The following is a 19,449-nucleotide window of genomic DNA, read 5'->3' as shown; positions in this document are numbered from 1 at the left end:
ATCGCACACTAGCGCACCCTAAAAAATCGTCGCTCAAAATGTCAAAAACCGTCACAACGACTTACAAAAAGCATCGCCAGTGAGGGAAATTTGCACCGTTGGCGAGTTTTAGGGCTGCGGATATATCTGGCTGCGTACGTTCAGGGTATCGTTTTTGAATTTAAAATTGACGTTACTGAGCAGAATTTGAGCACATTTTCACACGCACGTAAACGATCAAGAGACCAACCAACAGTTTAACATCCAAACAAAGCTAATTAAAAGCGTTGCAAACATTTAATTTAATAAAGAGCTGTATTAATGTATTATGGTCTTGATTCTATCGCACAGCGCATCAATTCGCTCGGAAAACCTCCACCAGCAATGGGAAACACTTTTCGTCCGGCACTTTCTGGCCGACCTGTATCGAAACATCACCCTGCGGGCAAGCGCTGAGCGCAACGAGCAGATTCATTTCCGCCAAAAACTCAATGCAGTCACCTTTCCGAGCGGGACTTGGCTTACAAAAGTACTGCTGAGTGTCCTGTAACAAACAAACAAAACATGTAAGAAATGCACTTTCCGCAATCCATCCGACAAAGCTACTCACCCGCGTAAACCCGGTGCACATGAAAATGTTCCACGTGTCGTGCACATCCTCCTCGCCCAAACCGTGCTCCTTCACGGCCTCGGTCAGGTAGCTGTGGCAGCTGCCGAACCGATCCTGCCCCGTAATAAGCTTGTAGATGTAGTCATCACACCTCGTCCCGACCACATCGTGCAGCGATCCGCCATCCCGATCGATGCCGTAGTCTGCGAGCGAATCCCGCACAAACGTGGCCATCGGCCGCAGGTACGGAAAGCAGCTCCACAGCCGATCGTACGTTTTCAGGTGCGTCGAATGGATCTGGCGCGTTTTGCCCGAAAAGAACCGTTCCTGCCGGGGGTGCTCCAGGTTCCACAGATTCAAATCGCCGACCTGCGACCCTTCGGGAAGGGACACGCGGCACACATCGCCGGCCTGCATCGTCCACGTGCGGGCCGATCGTTTCGGCACGATCAGCTCCAGCACGCGGGTGCCGGCCAGCGCCCGAATCCGACGGGATTCGTACTCGTCTTTGGAGACGACGGCCATCGCTGGCTTGTCGTAGCAAATCGTTGGCGGATGGTAATCGAAAGTGCGCTTCATCGTGCCAGCGAACGGAGCACGATCGTACCGAACGCTGTAATCAAACTGAACGGCGTTGGAGCGTTCAACAGGGAAGCAAGTCATGAATGGTTCATGTTAGTGGAATGATTAATTAACAAAGCAAAAAAAAGGCCTGATAACCTCAAACAACAGAAGCAATCACACGCGTAACGCACACTACCTTGCATGTGGGTTTGACACCCCAGCCACTGGTTGTTTTCATCGGTACAACCACACTAGACAAATGTCCATCCTCGTGATTACCCCCCCAATGAACGTCCCCGTTCCCGATCTCTCCCGCTCCGTCCGATATGATTTCGCAACGGTGAGTTTATGCTGACACACGATCAAGTGATCTGCACCTGAATACGGGCACCAGCACATGATGTAAATTACACAATCCACGATCTATTCTCGGCTCGCAGCACACGGCCCGGCAAAACAGGAAGCGACGACTTCGCGATCCCGCCTGGAAGCCATCACTTCCGACGCACACTGCTGACGTGCGGCACGTAACACTTATCATCTCGTTGGACATGGAAATTGCCAGAAACGGTGGGTCGTGATTTTTCACAATTGCCACCTGCCCGGCCCCAACGATTGTCCCTCATTAGAATGCACTTTGGTGGTGTGCACAAACCGAGACGCACCACAGTACACTTACCTCCCAAAACCGTTCGCTTTACTCGCGACGCTACTAAATGGTGCAAATTGAACGATAATCAGCAGTGCCATTAGTGGCCAGCGTATGGTGGAAGCCAACGGTTTGGGTCCGGACGAGGTGCAACTTCCCACTAATGAAAGCTAGTTTCGTGATGCCGGTGCGATGCCGCCCGGTTGTTACAAACCAACGGTTGTGTCAAGTGATCAACTCCGACATCCGATTAGAACTCGTTATGAGCTGCTTGGCATGCCCGTCTCGGGCGCGGGAAAGTGTATGCCTAATCATGCACTGTTTGCTCGGCAGCTCATGTGTGTGTTTGAATGTGGATCATACTGACACCCAGCTGCAATTGAATGGGGCAAGTGCTAACTGCGCCTTTTGATGGACATACTGATGGATTTTTTTTGTATGTTGCTTCTTTCTGTTTATTTTGATGACTTGTTGGCCTCGTTGCATCTCGCACTGCTGATTAGCGTCGGCCGGTGTAAGTGCTCACGTGCGTAATCCCTCCATTGCGTAATTGTTCAAATGTCTGGATTGCGCAGGATGTACGTAAGAACAGGTAGGTATAGTGCGGCTTGAAGTGCATAGAATGAGTTTTTGAATTTATTGCATTTATTAAAATTATGTAAATTTATTTTACCAAATTTTGTTAGGCATAGTCATACCAAGGGCGAATGTCTGGCATAAGACCCAAGGATTGTATTAATCAAAAACAAAAAAAAATAGTAAAAAAGGATAGTTGTATTTAAAATCAATCTTTCACGCCAATCTATTTAACATTATGTTTAAGTAAATTTCATATCGCATCACAAGTGTAAGCTGTCGATGATTGTTGTTATATTATTTCACAAAAAAAAAATCTTGGAAGGTTTTTTTTTAAATATTTTAAAAGACATTAAAACTTAATTAAATCCAATGAAAACGGATGCGAGGCATGAACAAAATGCAAATTACTTGCCATTTTGAAGATTGTTTTACAGTGATATGTTTTGCATTAGGAATTGATCGTTTCAGTTGTATTTGCGAGAAATTATCAAGAAAAAATAATGTGGATTCAATATAAACGAAATTTAGAACTTAAATGCGCGGTAGAACTGAGTAAAAAAGGGTTTTTTTTTTAAATTTCATTTAAAAGAGAAATGTTCTACTCGTTTCAAGCATTGTATTACGATGAACGATGAAATATAATTTTTAGTTGTAAAAATATATTTTAGTTTCAGCACCACAACTTATTAGCAATTAAACAGACAAGCTTTAACCACCAGCCCTACAACATGTCACACAAGTCCTCTGTTTACTAGTGGATTGATAGATACTAAAAAAACAAATTCTATATGTTGCATGAAATTCATCACCATGAAATAGAGTATCAGCTTTCGAGATGTTTTAAAATGTTTTTCCTAATCACCTGAGTAATCCTAACGACTTTTCAGACTTTTAAAATTAGCAAGCAGTAAAAATCTGAATAGATAATCCTTTAACCAGGAGAATAGCCCGAATGGAACCGTCGGAAAGGACAGTGAAAAGTGGGTCATAATTTATTTAGTAGTGATACATTCGTGAGGGTGGATGGAAAACTCTCAGGACCTTTTGCTACCACCAAGGGTCTGCGCCAGGGGGACGGGCTTGCCTGTCTCCTATTCAACTTGGCGCTAGAGAGGGCCATCCGCGATTCGAGGGTGGAGACTACGGGAACCATCTTCTATAAGTCAACCCAGATCCTGGCATACGCTGATGATATAGACATCATTGGTCTGCGGCTCTCCTATGTAGCAGAAGCCTACCAAGGGATCGAGCAGGCGGCAGAGAACCTGGGATTGCAGATAAACGAGGCAAATACCAAACTGATGGTGGCAACATCAGCGGACCTACCAATAAATAATCCGAATCTACGTAGGCGTGACGTGCAGATAGGTGAACGCACTTTTGAAGTCGTCCCACAATTCACCTATCTTGGGTCAAAGGTCAGCAACGACAACAGTATGGAAGTTGAGTTGCGCGCAAGGATGCTGGCTGCCAACCGGTCATTCTACAGCCTGAAAAATCAGTTCAGGCAATACAATATTCTGCAATGCTTAACTATAAGTGGAAAAGAGCCTTCCTAACAACGATTTGATCATTCAATTTGTCATCAACTGGCGCGGGCTAGTCTCGTATTTGTAAGGCTGACTGTAAACGTAATCATTACAAAAGCAACATTTAAATAAAAAATGGGAAATAAGTTCCCTACGATTGCTATTTACCTAATAACCTTCAAAAGTTATAAGCTTAGCATTTTTTTAAATTAGTTCTATTATTATGGGACACAATTTACAATTATTATTAATTTAAATTATTAAAAAATTTATTTTTGCTCAATATCTGATGGAACAAATACATTTTGTTATAAATTTTCCGAAGCAAATGACACATTTTATTTGTTGAAATTATGTTTCATAGTAATTGTTCGTAATATGTTTTCCCGGTGTTGCTTTCTTCTTCGTGTACAATTTGTACATTCGAGTTTCGTGGGCCACATAGCAACAAATTAAACGATTCTACGAAGCAAAACTTTCCAATCACACTCGTTCAGCCAATTCAGGTTGGTGAACTAATAATCACCTCCGCTCATTTCCTCGAAATGAACGCATTTTCCAAACCCTCCCGGCCCTGGTGGGGTGGATTTATTTCCTTGCAAACCTGTTGCTGTTGGTACCTTGCCAAACAACTTCTTCCAATTATTTCACCTTCGATGCGCCCCATGCCATTTAAACTGCTCGGCAAAAGCCCTTCGGTTTCCGATAGACAAGTGAGCAGAAAAATTCAGGGTTTTCCGTCCGATTTTTCCCTTTGCCAGTTTCCCCGCATAAAGAACAAACGAATTCGTTTTCATTTCGTTGAAATGTTCGCTCGGTTCCGTTCCGCTCCTTCGCTTACCACGCATCTGCATAATTATACACTGTGGTGCATCGTACTCGAGCTGCCCACCAACGACCGATACTTGCGATCGATGTTCTCTGTTCGCCCCAAAATAAACCATCTCTCCCCTTTTTTGCCCGAACCTCCTCACACAACCCCGAACACAATGTTTCTTGTTTTTCACCAAACTCTCTCACACACACACACACACGTGCATACAGCACGTTCCTTCGGGTGTTTTCCTTCGGGGTGTTGAGATTTTCATATATTTTTGTTTGAGAATGCAGAGGCTTGGCGGTGTGTTTTTGCCCGGGGCCAGCCAAAAGCTACGAACCGGCACTGGTCTTTTCAGAAAACTCTCTCTCTAATGGAGTGGAATAGGTGATTGGGAGTGGTAGTAAAGGGGATTGCCTTTGCACCATAGAAGCCAGCAGCAGCAGCAGCAGCAGACAAACAAACAACGAAACACAACGAGAGCAAAGTAAGACGTTCCCGGGACCAATGGGATGCTTAATATGTCCCGAGGGGAATTGCCACCACCGAGCCGAACCACCAGCACGTCTCATTTTCGAGGAGTTTGGCTGAGAGGCGTGTGTGTGTGTGGCTGTTGGTGAATAATTCCAGATGGAAGGTTACTTTTTAAGGTACACGGGAAAGCTTTCCTTCTGAAAATGGGCACTATTTAATGAATATGATGGCTTGCTTATGCAACATTTAAGAACAAAATTATGAACGATTTGAATGAAAAATTAAAGAGAGCAATTTAAAGTAAAAATGTAAAAATGGAAATGATTGAAGTAAACCCAGAAAAAAACAGATTTTTCGTCAATAAGATTACAATAAATTGAAACAAATCAAGACATTTCAAACAATCAACAATTTTGTGTAAAAATATCGGAAAAAATGGATGAACCAAAAGAAGTTGACCCAAGCAAAAAAGTCAACAATAAAGCAAAAATACGAGGAAAACAAACCAAACTCGCTCACACACAACCAAAAAATGATTCTAAAAATGTCACACCGATCTTAATGACCGTCCCAGCGTCCAACCCGCTTCCCAATGTTGGTTCCCCCAGCCGTTATACGTTTCGTAAAATTCGGTCACCGTGAGCAGTCACCGAAGACACCGAAGGCAGCAAAACGGTTCACAAATTCCGTCTGAACGTGCACGGTGCACGGTGACGATTCGTAGCACGGTGCAAGCATATTTAGTCCGGGACCGGGGGACGTCCGCGGGGGTGGTTGAGGTGTATTTTTACTTGACGAATGCACCGGCGGGGGATCTTACTTTATGACTTCAGCACGCTTTATCCACCGGCGTGAAAAGGGAGTCGTCGCCCGGTTCGGAGGGAAAAATAAAGAAATCGTTAAGAGGAACGAACCTTGTATAAACCCCCTGCTGATGACATTTGTCGTTTGTAAGGTTTTTGTTGGAACCACTAACCCCCTCCCCCCTTCCACCCCTGCCAGAGCCGGATGGAAATGAAGAGGAAAACTGGTGAGGCTTATGTATATGCAGGGGTTGGCACAGTATTTCAGAAAAGGGCCATAATGTGAACTGAATGCGAAGTAAGTTAAATTAATTTATTAATTAAATTAAAATCTTTGAATAAAGAAAAAATTGAAATTCAATATTAGGCTTCTAATTTAACCTCGAATAACCCGAGATTATGTGCTTCAGATCAGAGACCAGTAGATCAGGAGAAGTCAAACATTAAGCTGCATATTTCTATGTTACTTTTAATCATATTAAGATTATTGTGATAATCCCTGGATAGAGATTGGAAATGATTCGCAAAGAAGCGAGTATTTTAGTCAAATATCAGGATACAAAAGTTCACAAGTTGTTTTATATTTTATGTTTTATTAGATAGATGGTTTGCTTGAAACTTTTCATGTTTATTAAAAATTCATAATTCAAAAATGTTCTTGTATTTCTTTAATCGTTGAATACCATTAAAAGGATGGGTTGAGAGAAAATCTGGACTGATGGAAACCGGATCGAAACCGGAACCAAAGCGCACATTTCCCCCCAGAAATATGAATATTATTGTAGAATATTTTTTAATTATAAATTTTAACTGAACATAAAGAATTTAAACAAAATCATCTAGTGTATCAGACAAAAAATATAAAACAAAAAATAAAATGCAGAATTTTATTAATAGAGCTGTTTGATTTAAGGGAATATTTTAGAAAACGGTTTTTAAAAAAATCGCATAAAAATGCGTACTATATAGGTAAACTATCAACTATAAAAAATATAAAATCTAATTGCCCTAACTGAACACTATTTTGTCCAGTCGATGAAGAAGAAGTGCATTAGAAAAACTCCTGAGCCCTTTGCCGACCCCTGACAAAGGATTAAAAGTGAAACCACAAGAATCGGAAACACGCTGCAAAGATTATCTATTAAACTGCATTATGTTGTTTAAAATATTTATAATTCTTCATTCAATAGCTTTACTTAAAACCCAACACAAGAACTTAAATAGTAATCTACAGCTGTAAAAAAGCACAAACACTATAAAATCTCCTTCCTCTAAGAAGTTTTGAAAAGAACACTCCCACACAATTTTAAGAAATTTCCACACCCCTCCAAAATGACAGACGAACTGATACTGGCAATTAGGTTGGAACAGAAAAAAAACACACACACTCACACACACACACACACACACACACACACACACACACTCCCCACCCCAAAAACCAGCAACAGCTGGCGTAACAGTGTGTGTTCAGGTCGATTGTGTTAAAAGATGCAACCAGTTGGGGGAGGCGGGTAAAGAGACGCCCTTCTCTCGCCCCTCCACTCACAGTGTGCGGAGAAGAAGCGGCGCATGTGGCGGGGAAGAAGTGGTAATTATTTTCCTTTGGTCACAACCACCACCGTCCCTGCCGCCCACGATCTTGATCCGAAAAAAAGCAAGGGACAGACGATCGTGTTTTGAGCGCGCATGTGTGTGTGTGTTTGTGTGTGCCTCCTTTAGCATGTGTGTACGTGTTAGGGAAGGCGTTAGAATCAAGATCGCCGGTTTCCTTCGTGACACGTACGTACCGCATAGAGAGAGGGAAAAAGCGCACCCTTCCCATCCAACACCACCACCCAACGAACCTGCACCATATGGTGGTCGGGCGCGGAGGGATCGCAAGGGGTAAAGCCGTACTACAGCATACTACCAAACCGCGCTGCAGCCGTTGCCGCTGCTCGGTGCTCGGGCTCGGTGTGTTTTGTGCCGCTGCGTCGATTCGAGGGCGGTCAGTTTGATTTGTGTAATCTGATCGGACGGATTCTCAGAGATTCAGAGCGAGCGTTGCGTGTGGAAAAGCTGGGCTCTTAGCAAAGCGGCAAACCGAACAAGACAAGGAACAGTTTCCCGTGTGCGTTGGCGGCGTTTGGAGTGTTTCTTCGGTAACTGCATTTAAAGAGGGGAGGTGTAGCCTTTGTTGTGGCACAGTTTTGCCTCTTTACCGACTTTGGAACAGTGTGACAGTGTGAAGTGCGATACGTTAAAACTCTCACCGTGACAAAGAGTTTGTTGCTGGCCCGTGTAGAGTGAAAATGTTGCATAAAATCGTCCCAGCAACAGCACGATTGGATTTGACAATGGTCGCCAAATTCGAACGTCGGCCCAGCAAAGATCGTCTTCGATTGACTTTGAACTTCACCTTTGCAGCGCCTATGTGCAACCGTTCGTCCTCAGGATACTCTGCACGCGTGTGTGTGTGTGTGTATGCGATCTGTACGGAAACGGCAAAAAGACCGATATTGAATGGTTAATTTTAACGCACGTTTCTCCTCCCAATTGCTCGTCGGGTCGGCCCGAGAGTGTAACCAACCTTTAATGTTCTCGGACCTGTGCATGGTTTAAACATTCCCACCCACCCTCTCTTTCCCTTTCTGACCCCTTGTGTTTGTTTTAAAATCAACCTCAACCCACCCACAATGACAACTCCCACCCCCCCACAAACCACCCAGGGGACCGATTAAACTAGGTGTGCATCTCGTGTCGAAGCATTAAAACAATTCGTGCGCACGGTCGCTGGGTGTGAAGTCGTAAGTGAGTGAATGAGCGAGACACCCACCCTCCCCCACTTCCCTCTCGTCTTCACACCTCGGTACCGCGATCGATTCGAATAACGAAATTCAATCAAATTGGTCAAACGCTATTAGCGAGCCGAAGTCCAGGTCAATATGGCAGTGCTGCTGCGACCAGCCCTCCCATTCCAGCAATCGTGTGTGTGCGCGTGTGTGTGCGTTGTTTGTTTGTGACTATTATATCGAACGATCCCATCCCATTGGCACGTGTCGGATGGCGGATCGGGCGTTTGGTAGATGCATCAGCAGTAAGAACAACTGAACAGATTCTGCATTCACGGCACGTCTTCAATAGCTCGATAAGCGTTTGTTTGGCGGTAAATGGCAAGAGGAATATAATGGACGATATGTTTTGCTATCGATACGATTGGCAAAACTCACAGTTAGATCATACTGCAGAAAGAAAATACAAATTAGTGATGAAAAGGGGATGAAATTTGTATCACATCAGTGGTGCGATGCTAGCAGTTGGCATTAATAGGCCAATCGATTCACTCTGCTCTAGTCATTATTGGGCTTCGTTGAAGTAGCACGTAATAGGTTTTCTTTAGATCGGTTCGTTGTAGTTAAAATTGGCCAGAAAATTATGCCTTTTTTGACCGAAAGCTGAAATAATTATCAAAAAAATTCTAGCTTCTGTGACAGAAAGCTACTTAAGTACCAATACTTGCTTCCTTGTCATCAATTCTTGTCTGTAAAGCACCAATTTATGCTTTTTGTGACAATATTTGTGCTTCAATTTTTTTAATTTATTTCCTGAAGATGATTTTTCATCTTGAAATGATGATCAATCAATTTGAATTTAAATAAAAAATTTAGTTATAACATCAATTTAATTAAAGCTTTTCAAACAAAACATGTCTTTTAAGTTGACCAAATTTTCTTTTATGATTTGGGTACTTTTGAGAGGTCAAAAATGTACTGCAAACTGTATTTAATAAGCTTATAACATAACATATAGATGATTAAAAGTCAATTAAATCTTGAATGATGAATTTTCAATCATTTCTGCTTGACAAAAACATTGTAAAAAATAAAAAAAATACAACAAAAGTACAAGAAAACAATGAACCACACTGTAATAAATTAGTGATTTTAGTGACAAAAATTGAAACACACTGTCATAAAGAAACCGGAAACCTTTAGCGGGAACGACTCTATCTTAAACGGTTTTAAATCGCTTTATTCTAACCCAAATTAAAACACAATTGCATAATCTCAGGCGCTCAAACAGGGTCATTATTTTAGGCACTTCGAAGGCATGTCATCCGGTTCGCTGCCGAGTTCCGATAACGATAACGCGCACCAGATTGGCCGGTGTGTACAATACCCAAGATTACCCATTAATTGCCGGACTATATTAAAGCCGCCACCACTCTGGAGTTAACCTTCAATGGGGCCGATTTGTTTGTTTGGTTTGGGGTGGTTTAAAAATAGTTCACGCTACCGAACCCTGCACGTCGTCGCGCTTTACTTCGGCGACCTTGTATCAACCGAGACAACAAAGCTTCCGGTCCCACCGGTACCACCTTTTCGGGCAAATAGATCAAAACAGCCCCCTCAACCCCCCTGGTGAAGGCACGTGTGTGCGTGCGTTACCAGAAATTGACCTCGTGCGCGTTGTAAACATTCGCAGCAAACGAAACGTTGTAAATGGAAATTATTGCGTACGCTATTTAAGACGAACGCATGGCGCAATATACTGTCTGTTTGCGTGTATGTGTCTGACTGTGTAACGATATATCACGCATTGCTGCTTACTACAGCTGAAGCGAAATATTAGAGACACATGAAACTGTTTGCTCTCTTTCGTCGAATTCCGTTAAGGCCACACTTGTCGCAACAAAGATTATCGATTCATTGACATTGTGAACGTGTGTGTGTGTGTGTGAGTGATTGTGTTTCAAAATTGATACAAAATCATAAAGTCAAATGAACACGCTTCGGGCGGCTTACGATCGACCCTACAAACGGTTGTTCGTGTGTATGCGTGTGCGTTCGTAGTGCTTCTGTTTGTTTACAAACGTTGCCATGTTGTTTGCCGTTCGCCGATGGAATCCCCTCCGGTTACTTACTCCCGGTTTCCGGATAATGCTCCGATCAATGCATTCCACCCTGGGTACTGGGTTGTACGTGCCTGGGAGCATAAAAAAAGCAACAACAACGTACCGATGGGCTTATCGAACGGTTTCTTCCAGAACAGGTTCGCTCTGCTAGTGAAGGAAATGTATGAGCAAAAGTCACTTCTAAAACTTCATCTTTAACAGGTTCTTCCGCAACATGCAGTGGATGCTCACCACACTCGCTCGACACGCGTACGTTTGCCCGGTCCGACCCGACGGGGGTGGAGAGGGGGCTAGAATTATCGTTCCCGATAAACAAACGCGGGCAATAAATAGTAATTAAAATTAATTTACTTGTTTTCGGATGGCAGCAGTGGCGGCGGCGGCGACGGCATAATGCCCGCCTTACCGTGGCGTTGCGCTAGTTTAAAGGGGTTGAGCGTAACTAGCTCACACAAGATCTCTCTCTCTCTCTTACTCCCTCACCTTCTCTCTATCTGTCTATTTGACACCCCCCTCGGTTCGCGGGGTACGTGCCAAAGGCAAACGAGGAGAATGGAGAATGGGTCGGTTTTGTATAATTCAGCAACACGATGCATGCGAACACACACAGTGGGGCGAACAGGCGAGCAGCATGCGTCCGCTCAATGTCCCCAAGATGCGTCATGTTTCGTCGTGGCTTCCCACCGCTTCTTCGAACGGCGCACTGTGTCTTGTCCTGTGGAATGTGAACTATCAACACGAGAACCACCCGCACCCGGTGGTACACAGCTTCGCACTGGATGCACTGGCCGGCTGGCTGGCTGACTGGCTGGTTGGCTCGATTTAATTAAAAGTTATCGTTCTCATGTTCCGTCGCGGTACCGTGCTATGTGTGCCGTGTTGTTGGCCAAACCATCGGTACCGGCTGTCCGGCGTGCCATATTGCTGCTGGTAGCCCATCGCCTAACGGCAATGGCATCGTGGAACGGGCAACACGAAGTTGTCGCCTCATGCTCCCCGCCCCTCCGGGCGCTGATGGGAATATAATTGCCTACTGACCACTTTACGACCGTTCCGGGACTTGGAGTGTGAGATGGGTGGGGTGAGTCTTTTTTTCTTATTTCTTTTTTTCTTGCTACCGTTGCCGTTTTCGTGGACGTTTTGCTTCCGATAACGATCAAGCTGCTGGAGCTTATGGGGCACTTTTTTTTTCTTTCCGCGCGTCAAAGGTGTGCCCAGGGAGGACGAACGATTGGAATAAGGCGTGAAATATAACACTTTGTTGTACCGTGGCACACACTCGTGTGTCGGGCCAATGCAGCGACATTGTCGGGGGGCAAAATCTTTCACCGTACGACCGGAAGCACTTAAGAAGACAAATTAATGATTTTCCAGCCAATAGTTTCACACCGCTCCATCGCGTCGAACCGGTTTTGCAGTCGGTTCTAAACCCCCAAACGCTTTAGCTTTATCTTGCCCAACGTCTTGTCTTGGGCGCTGTCAAACGTCTTCCAATCTGTGTCCGCGCATTTACAAATTGTTGTTGCTTATCAAACCGCGTTGTCGAACTACGCCGGCTGCCTAACAAACAGCTGTTGGGGGCCCCTTGTGCGCACCAACGCTCACTAACGTCTTCGAACGGCCGACACGCTCAACATGCTTATCACAGTGCTTGTTGGGGTGGGGTGGCACAAAGCAAAGTGAAAAAAAACAAAAAAAAAACGATTCCACCAACAACATACAGCAACAACCGGCTTTGGTGATAATGGTACCAGCGGCTCGTACCCTCGTACAGTCGGTGTGCATTTGGCAGTGGACGAGATTTTCAGTCGATTCTGTTCACGTGTGGCGTTCGCATTCGATATACGATGATGGTGGTAATTATCGGTGAGATTGTTGACACTTTCGGTTGGGTGGTTGGTGGCTTTTCTTTAAGACGAGGTGTTGCGGGTGTGGATTAATGCAAGCGTAATCGCTGATTGTGGTAGTGCTGATAAGGGATGGTTTATTTAACAAAAAAAGAAAAGAAGATTTAAGCGATACGAAAGGTTGAATGTGTTTGAGTGCGGATTAAGGAGAGGAAGTAGCGTTGTTAAACATACATAAATAGTTAACAATCTATTTTTTTCTCAATAACTGAGTGCGTGTCGCTATATCAAGCAAGACTTATTTATGCTTTACGCAATTAACTTAATTCACCGCTTGTCAGCGTTTTGTTTTGATAACGCCAGATTGAAATTGCAAGTCATATATCAATCCAGAATTCCAGTAACACCAAATCATTTTTTACAGACGATAAGCATCACCATAACCCTGTTTAGACATAAGTCTATGCTTAACATGTAATAATTTCGGTGTGTTAATGCTATGCTCGTATGAAAAATAATATAATAATTAATCTGTAGTATTTCAACTTGTAATGAAATTAATATGAAGCAATACAGTAGAATCGTCCCATCCAAATTTGTTTTTTGTTACAGTTCATGAATCCTTTTCAAATCAGTTAATGTAAGTGCATCAAAAATGAAAAGTTATCAATTTGTTTGTATCTTGTATTTCAAATTCATATGAGGAAGTTTATCGCGTAGCAAACGCTAGACAAACGGATTGGAACTCGGTAGAGCATTAGGAAATTGTCTGGTTATGCTCTTAAACCCTATTTATAGCAACATTTCATGAGAAATACACATCCATCTAATGGCTTCCAGAAGACAGGTGCAACAAAATTCTAGTTTAAACGTTAGCTCCAGGAATCAGAAAATGATTAACAACAGTGCTCGGAAAACTTGCTGGATGAAAAAAAGATCAATTTTCATAGAAATGTAGACATTGAATTTTAGGAAATGCTACAGAGCAAAATGCGGAGTGATGAGAGAGAGACTAGGTCACCTTGATTTGACATTCATTTTTTATGTAGAAGTGTCAGTCCCGACCGTATTGGTGAACAATTTATATAGTTTAGTTTAAGTTCGAATTAAAATACTTTAAAATACTACAGATATTTGGAAGCTATTTCCCAGCATCTTAGTAAAGAAATAAAATTTTCAAATCATTCGAAAAATAAAGCAATAGAATTCCCAAATTGATGTTATACAGTGGAGCGCCGTTTATCCGAGTAGCTTTTATCCGGCCATCCGTTTATCCGTGCTGTTGAGAAATGACAGTTCAACACAAAGGTGACATTGCGTTCTGAGGAAGATATTTGAAAAATCAGTTTTCATATCACATACTAATTAGCATACCAAAAAACAATATGATTAATAGCGAATTTCAAAAATTCTCATTGAAACATGTAGTTAATAAAAACGGGGTAATTTTTATCAAACTATACGATTTATTTCCAAAAACCATAAGGAATTTGTGATTAAATATATCATTTGACTCATTATCTGTGTAATTCGCATATCCAGGCGAGGTGAAGTCCCGATGCTCCACTGTATTTTATGCTTTATTATATAAATAAGCATAGTCTGCTGTTATTATCTTCCAACTAATGTAATACTCAATGTCTGAAATTTATGAGCGTTTTCACTAAATATTATTGTTATCCTACTTACTTTGGAAACATAAATCTGCTTATTACCTAACCTGAAGTGTGTGATATTCCCATTATAACCAACATTTTTAACATTTTTAATTTGCGTTAGATACCTGTCCAATATCTCCAAGTTCGGAATATTAACCCCCCCCCCTCCTACCATTTACTCAAGTTCAGAATATTTTATTTGTAGATTTTCCTGAAATCATTTCATGTACCTTTGATCGCCTCGTTTAACAGCTATAGGCGCAATTATGGAGAGTTCAAAATAACCCTACTACAGCTCATAACCCACTGGTATTTCCGAGCAAAAAAGTATTTTATTTCAACCTTGCTTTACAAAACTATACCACTGATACAGTTTTTGGTAGCTATTTCTTGCAAATTAGGCAAACAACTTTAATTATTTGATAATATCCTACTGTTCAATAATACAAAATAAAAATAAAACTAGAGTAAAAAGAAAGTATCACGACAGTGATCGCGTCTGCGATTGCGTTACGCTCCGTGATCTATGACACAAATTATCATCATTCATTGTTTCGGATACTCATACGCTAATCAGCAAGAGTGACAAAAGCAATCTTTTCCGCCCGGCCCGATATCCCTTTGAATGATTAATTGTGTTCAATCGATTGTAGAAGCAGAAAACAACCCGGAGGCACTGCCTTTCAGTGTCACTACAAATATAAGATTGATGCAAAAAGGGTGTTCACCGAACGAGCATTTCTTCTCAGTGTACTGAGCACACCTGAACCTTCGTCAGCATTTTGACAGCACGCTTTCCTTTTTACCTACAGGACCAACAGCAGCTTAAAGTGATTTAGCGTAAAATAAAGCAAACGTTCCTACGTGTTTAAAGTTCTAGCCTGTTTAGTGCAGTGTTTGTGTGTGTTATAGTGTGTGTGTGTGTGTAAGTGCCCGTGTTGGTGTATCCATTTCCATTTCGACCTAGCGTAACAAGCAACCGAGGGCAAGATGAGCAGTGCCCAGGATCGCCGAGCTTCGTTTGCCCGTCGTGCCGAAAGTTTAATGGAGAAGGTAAGTGCAATGGGTGGAGGTTTTTTCTGCTCTTGGATTATTGCAAACTTTATTAACGCTTCCCACCGCTCCTGACTTCATTATTCGGGCGATGAAGATGAAAGGTGTGTAAATTTTAAAATAATTGCCAACTTTTGCATTCCACGCTAATGTTTGCGTCAGTTCGGGTAATAACTTGTTCGCGCGGTGGAATGCATAAACTTGCCGTCAACGTTGAGCTGCTTGAGTTACTTGCTTTCGGGGAATCAAATTTTTCACCCAGCTAAACACCCTGTAAGGGAAGAAGGGAATGTTGGCGAATCGGCCACTTAGTGCTAGCAAAACGTTATATTTACGAGACAACCTTTCAAACAGTACTACTCCGTGTGGAGGATTCTGCGATTGGGAGACGATTTATACGCTTTTTTATGCTACATTCGTTGTGGGGAAATATGAGAGAAAATAGGGGAACTGTGCTAAGGTGGTCGGCTTGTTCAATAGTCCGGTTGATTGATGGAGATGCTGTGTGGCAACGTGGCACACATTTCCCGACAGAGAGAGAAAGAATGATTTGATTTTTAACTTTTCGCAAGTTACTAGGCATGCCGTTGTAACACATTTGTGTGAATGTAAGAAAATGCTACAATATTTCCTATACGATGTAACAGTTCTCTTTAACCATTCTCCAGTTTATACTACAGCAGATAATCTTGTTTTTAAATGCCCTCGAAAAAATCGGTGCTCAGCGATGTAAACCGTTTTTTTTTGGGAGAAGAATTTTGCTGGAAAATTACTCCGCAAAGCTGGTGCAAAGCATGATTATCATTATGCTAATTGGATTGAGCATTGCTAACGCTTTCGGTACGACGCCGTTGCTTAGCGTTGGAGCAAAGTTTTCCTCTAGCGGGAAAGCTTTAATGTTGTACCGAGCGATTAAGCTCCACATCGTTAAGTGATCAAGGTTGTTAGGATTTGTTGGACGAGATGACATGGTTGGAGGGATCTTCACAGGTAGATAAATGTTTAGAATAGCTGGAATCGAATGTAGTGCTGCTGGAAAAGTTGTAAAATTTCAGATCTCTCCATAATTAAGGTGCGACGAGCATGAAGTAAACATTGAATTATACGACAGGAAACTTGAAATATGGCAGATAAGAAACCGTATTGACAAAATAATCCTCTTAACATCCTGATTAAATCCAACACAGCATTTTTCAGGATTAAAAATGCAGTCATTCGTAGAAGTGTCGCAAAAAAGCAAACGCCCTCTATGTGTATGAACAATTAATAAAATATTCATGATTATCATGAGAAGTAGATAGTTGAAATAAAAAAGAAACTGAATTGTTGTGGTTATATTTCCCCCCTGATATGTTAGGTTCTTTAAAGGTGCACAATTCTTTCTTTTTCAGTATAAGTTAAAACATACATCATCAACAAATCATAATGATGACGTTTTGATCCTCCACAGCTAGAACGTGACTGAATGAAACTTGCTATACTGAGAAACTGATATCGTCGAGACGAAATAATTATAATTACCAAAGAAAAATTACTATCATTCTACGGTGCTAGATTGTGCTTTTGGTACCGATGCGTACCGTCTCATGACCGATTTGCTTGGATAATGGTTCCTATTTCCAACCATTCACAACCATCAACGAAGTGTCTCGCTTGAGCCTGAGAATAGAAGAATATCTGTTTTATTACGAACATAACCCATTTCCCTCCATAAACCCACCCAACGATAATGGCAAGCGGTGGCTCTGGCCCGCAGCCACTGCTTTGTGTTTATTTATTCCGGTCTTAGCATGATAGTGGGTGAAATTTTAGACATCCCAAGGTGCCCGAAGGCTGCCCGAAAACTCATCCACCGTCACGTCGGGTGCCCATGCGTAACTGTGCCTGTTCCGCAGGATACGCGCATAGGTGTTTGGGCACCTCGAAACCCCCCCGTGAGGTATTTATCATTGTCAGCCGCTTGAGGGACGGTGTGTGTCTGTGTGTGACCCAGGTCGTTTGTTGTCCTTGCATAAGCGTGCGACCGAACAGGTGTCGGCGAAAGGGAATGAGTAATAGCCACCGGCACCGGTACGAAAGCATGGTGTTTTTTTATTATTATTTCGGGGTTTTTGTGTGTCTGTTTGCGTTCGCATGCGTGTGTGTGGGTGCTCGTAAATGACGCGAGAAAATTAGAAATCCGCGCAAGATGATTGCTCGTCTCTTTTCAGTTTTGCACACAACACTAAGATGATTGCAATTATTAGCGCTGTTGAAGACATAAGCAGTTTGGGGTAGGTTTGATTGAGACTGTAATGACCCTCTACTACAACTTTGTTGTTGTGTATTTAATTGTAAGGGAATATTCATTAGGTAACGATTTTTAGTTTCCATTTTCGAGAAATTTTATATTTTAATTTTTAGATGAATGGCTACAAAAATGCAAAAATCTAAAAAGAAAATCAAAACATGAAATTTAGTCTTCTTTTTGATTTTGTCACTTATGCGTCACCCTAAGTAAAGCAGAATAAAAATCCTCAAAAATAGGAAATAGTTGCTTGGAAGTAGGTATGTGTTGTCGATCATCCAACAAGCGATTTCGTAAATTTACAAAAAAGCGTTGTGCAGAGAAAAGCTTTTTTTCTGTTAAACTTTTTTATCAATATTGATAATTGTGTCCCATTCTTTCGTCTGTTGTTGGCCTGAGCCTTTTGTTTTTCGTCTTAAGTTAATAAAATAATTGGAAGGAATATATAGAGATGATGCATGATGAGATTAAAAACAAAAGTTTCAGTGTGCAGTCCCATTTTTATGCGTGAAATAGTCTTTATGAGCTGTTGAAGGTGTTAAATGTTAAAATTATATCCAGATGCAGTAAATAAATCCCATTGTGGAATGTTTTTCTCACCTATATCCGTATCTTTGCTGGCTGTTTATCATTGACTTTAAATTTGCCTTCGTTCTAAATATTCCTTCCCTATCTGTCGCCGGACCGTCTAAAACTGGTACTCCTCCCACGGTCAAGTCAACCGAAACAATCATCAACTGCTATGGGACGTAAAGCCAGGCTGGGTCAGATAAGTGTGACAATTTCAAGCTGCCATCGTAACACGTGCCTCACTAATGAGCCCAAAATCGGTAGCACTCGGCCGCAAAGATAAGAGGACTGTCATAGGTGTAGCGGTGTATCGATAATGTACCGATCGTGACAGATCTACCCCTGCAAAGTTATTGTAAACAGTAAGTGGCGCATCGGCTAGTTAAAGATAAATTTAGACCCTGTTTCATTATCTCTCCTTCTTCCCGTGACGCAATCCCGTGACCGACTGCAGTGCACCGAACCGAACCATTGACGCTGGACGCTTCCATCGATGAGAGGGGGAGGGGTTTAAATTCGCCTTCTGCTCGATCGATTAGACCGGACGGCAATTATCTACTGTTGCGCCATCAGCTAGCCCTTTTTGCCAATTGATACAACGGTGATAAATTAGCCTTAACTATGGGCTGGAGGCAAAAAAGGGGAGCAGAAATAGAGCGCCTTTTGTCAATAGCGAGCGGTTCGTATCGGTTCGGATGGGTGGGTGCAATTGATGAACGCTTGCCAAGCTATTTCCCTTATCGATGCAGCACGTTGCCATGTACCTGCAGTTTCGATAGATGCAAAGAAACGACAACGATCTTTCGCCTGTTCCTTTCGATTGGCTGGGACGATACAAACTAGCAGGGCAGTGAGCAGTTCATCGTTGTTGACAGCGTTGGAAAAGGGACAGAGGAAGAGGGGGGGGGGGCAAGTGCGCAGTACGGGACTGACCGTTAATTGAAATGGCAAATGTGAGCAATTGCTCCGGATGCAAACGAGCCCTTTCGTTCGGCTGGCCGCACCTAACCTTAATTCATGCATCCACAACACAACGGCACAAACAAAGCTACACACACACACGTATGCACACTGTTAGATGTAACCCCCTTCCCACCGCAGCCCCCCCTTTACCACACCCCTTTTGGGGAGAG

At 42.6% G+C, this 19,449-nt stretch overlaps 2 protein-coding genes across 12 annotated transcripts in view; one reads left to right on the top strand and one right to left on the bottom strand.

Moving 5' to 3' along the window:
• Positions 1–275: 275 nt before the first annotated feature.
• On the bottom strand, positions 276–2,061 carry LOC1273913 (uncharacterized). 2 transcript variants are annotated; one of them, XM_312948.5, is made up of 3 exons: positions 1,350–2,061; positions 590–1,213; positions 276–523 (listed from the first exon to the last, which is right to left on the bottom strand). In XM_312948.5, the coding sequence occupies exons 1-3, from the start codon at positions 1,389–1,391 to the stop codon at positions 335–337; spliced, it is 855 nt and encodes a 284-aa protein (XP_312948.4). In that variant the 5' UTR covers positions 1,392–2,061; the 3' UTR covers positions 276–334. The 2 variants fall into 2 exon arrangements, with proteins under 2 accessions (XP_312948.4, XP_061497595.1); XM_061641611.1 differs by having other exon boundaries at positions 1,833–1,970.
• Positions 2,062–2,210: 149 nt separating this feature from the next.
• The window catches only part of LOC1273910 (uncharacterized protein ZK1073.1), a 47,822-nt gene continuing 30,583 nt past the window's right edge, over positions 2,211–19,449 (top strand). The window contains exons 1-2 of one of the 10 annotated variants that reach the window (XM_061641603.1): positions 2,211–2,394; positions 15,219–15,459. In XM_061641603.1, the coding sequence (XP_061497587.1) occupies positions 15,397–15,459 (63 nt within the window). In that variant the 5' untranslated portion in view covers positions 2,211–2,394; positions 15,219–15,396. Of the gene's footprint in view, positions 2,395–7,914; positions 8,480–9,993; positions 12,768–15,218; positions 15,460–19,449 lie in introns of those variants that run through there. The other 9 variants (XM_061641597.1, XM_061641602.1, XM_061641600.1 and 6 more) reach the window with 9 other exon arrangements.

Source organism: Anopheles gambiae, chromosome 2, assembly GCF_943734735.2.
Source record: "Anopheles gambiae chromosome 2, idAnoGambNW_F1_1, whole genome shotgun sequence".
NCBI lineage: Eukaryota > Metazoa > Arthropoda > Insecta > Diptera > Culicidae > Anopheles > Anopheles gambiae.
This window is presented reverse-complemented; position numbering and strand designations above follow the sequence as displayed.

Excerpts from the sequence above, each read along its gene's own strand:
- LOC1273913 (XM_312948.5), bottom strand. The coding sequence starts at position 1,391 with ATGAAAACAACCAGTGGCTGGGGTGTCAAACCCACATGCAAG. Across the intron at positions 1,214-1,349 it reads GTGTCAAACCCACATGCAAG|TTTGATTACAGCGTTCGGTA; the intron begins GTAGTGTGCGTT and ends AACGCCGTTCAG. Across the intron at positions 524-589 it reads TGTGCACCGGGTTTACGCGG|GACACTCAGCAGTACTTTTG; the intron begins GTGAGTAGCTTT and ends TGTTTGTTACAG.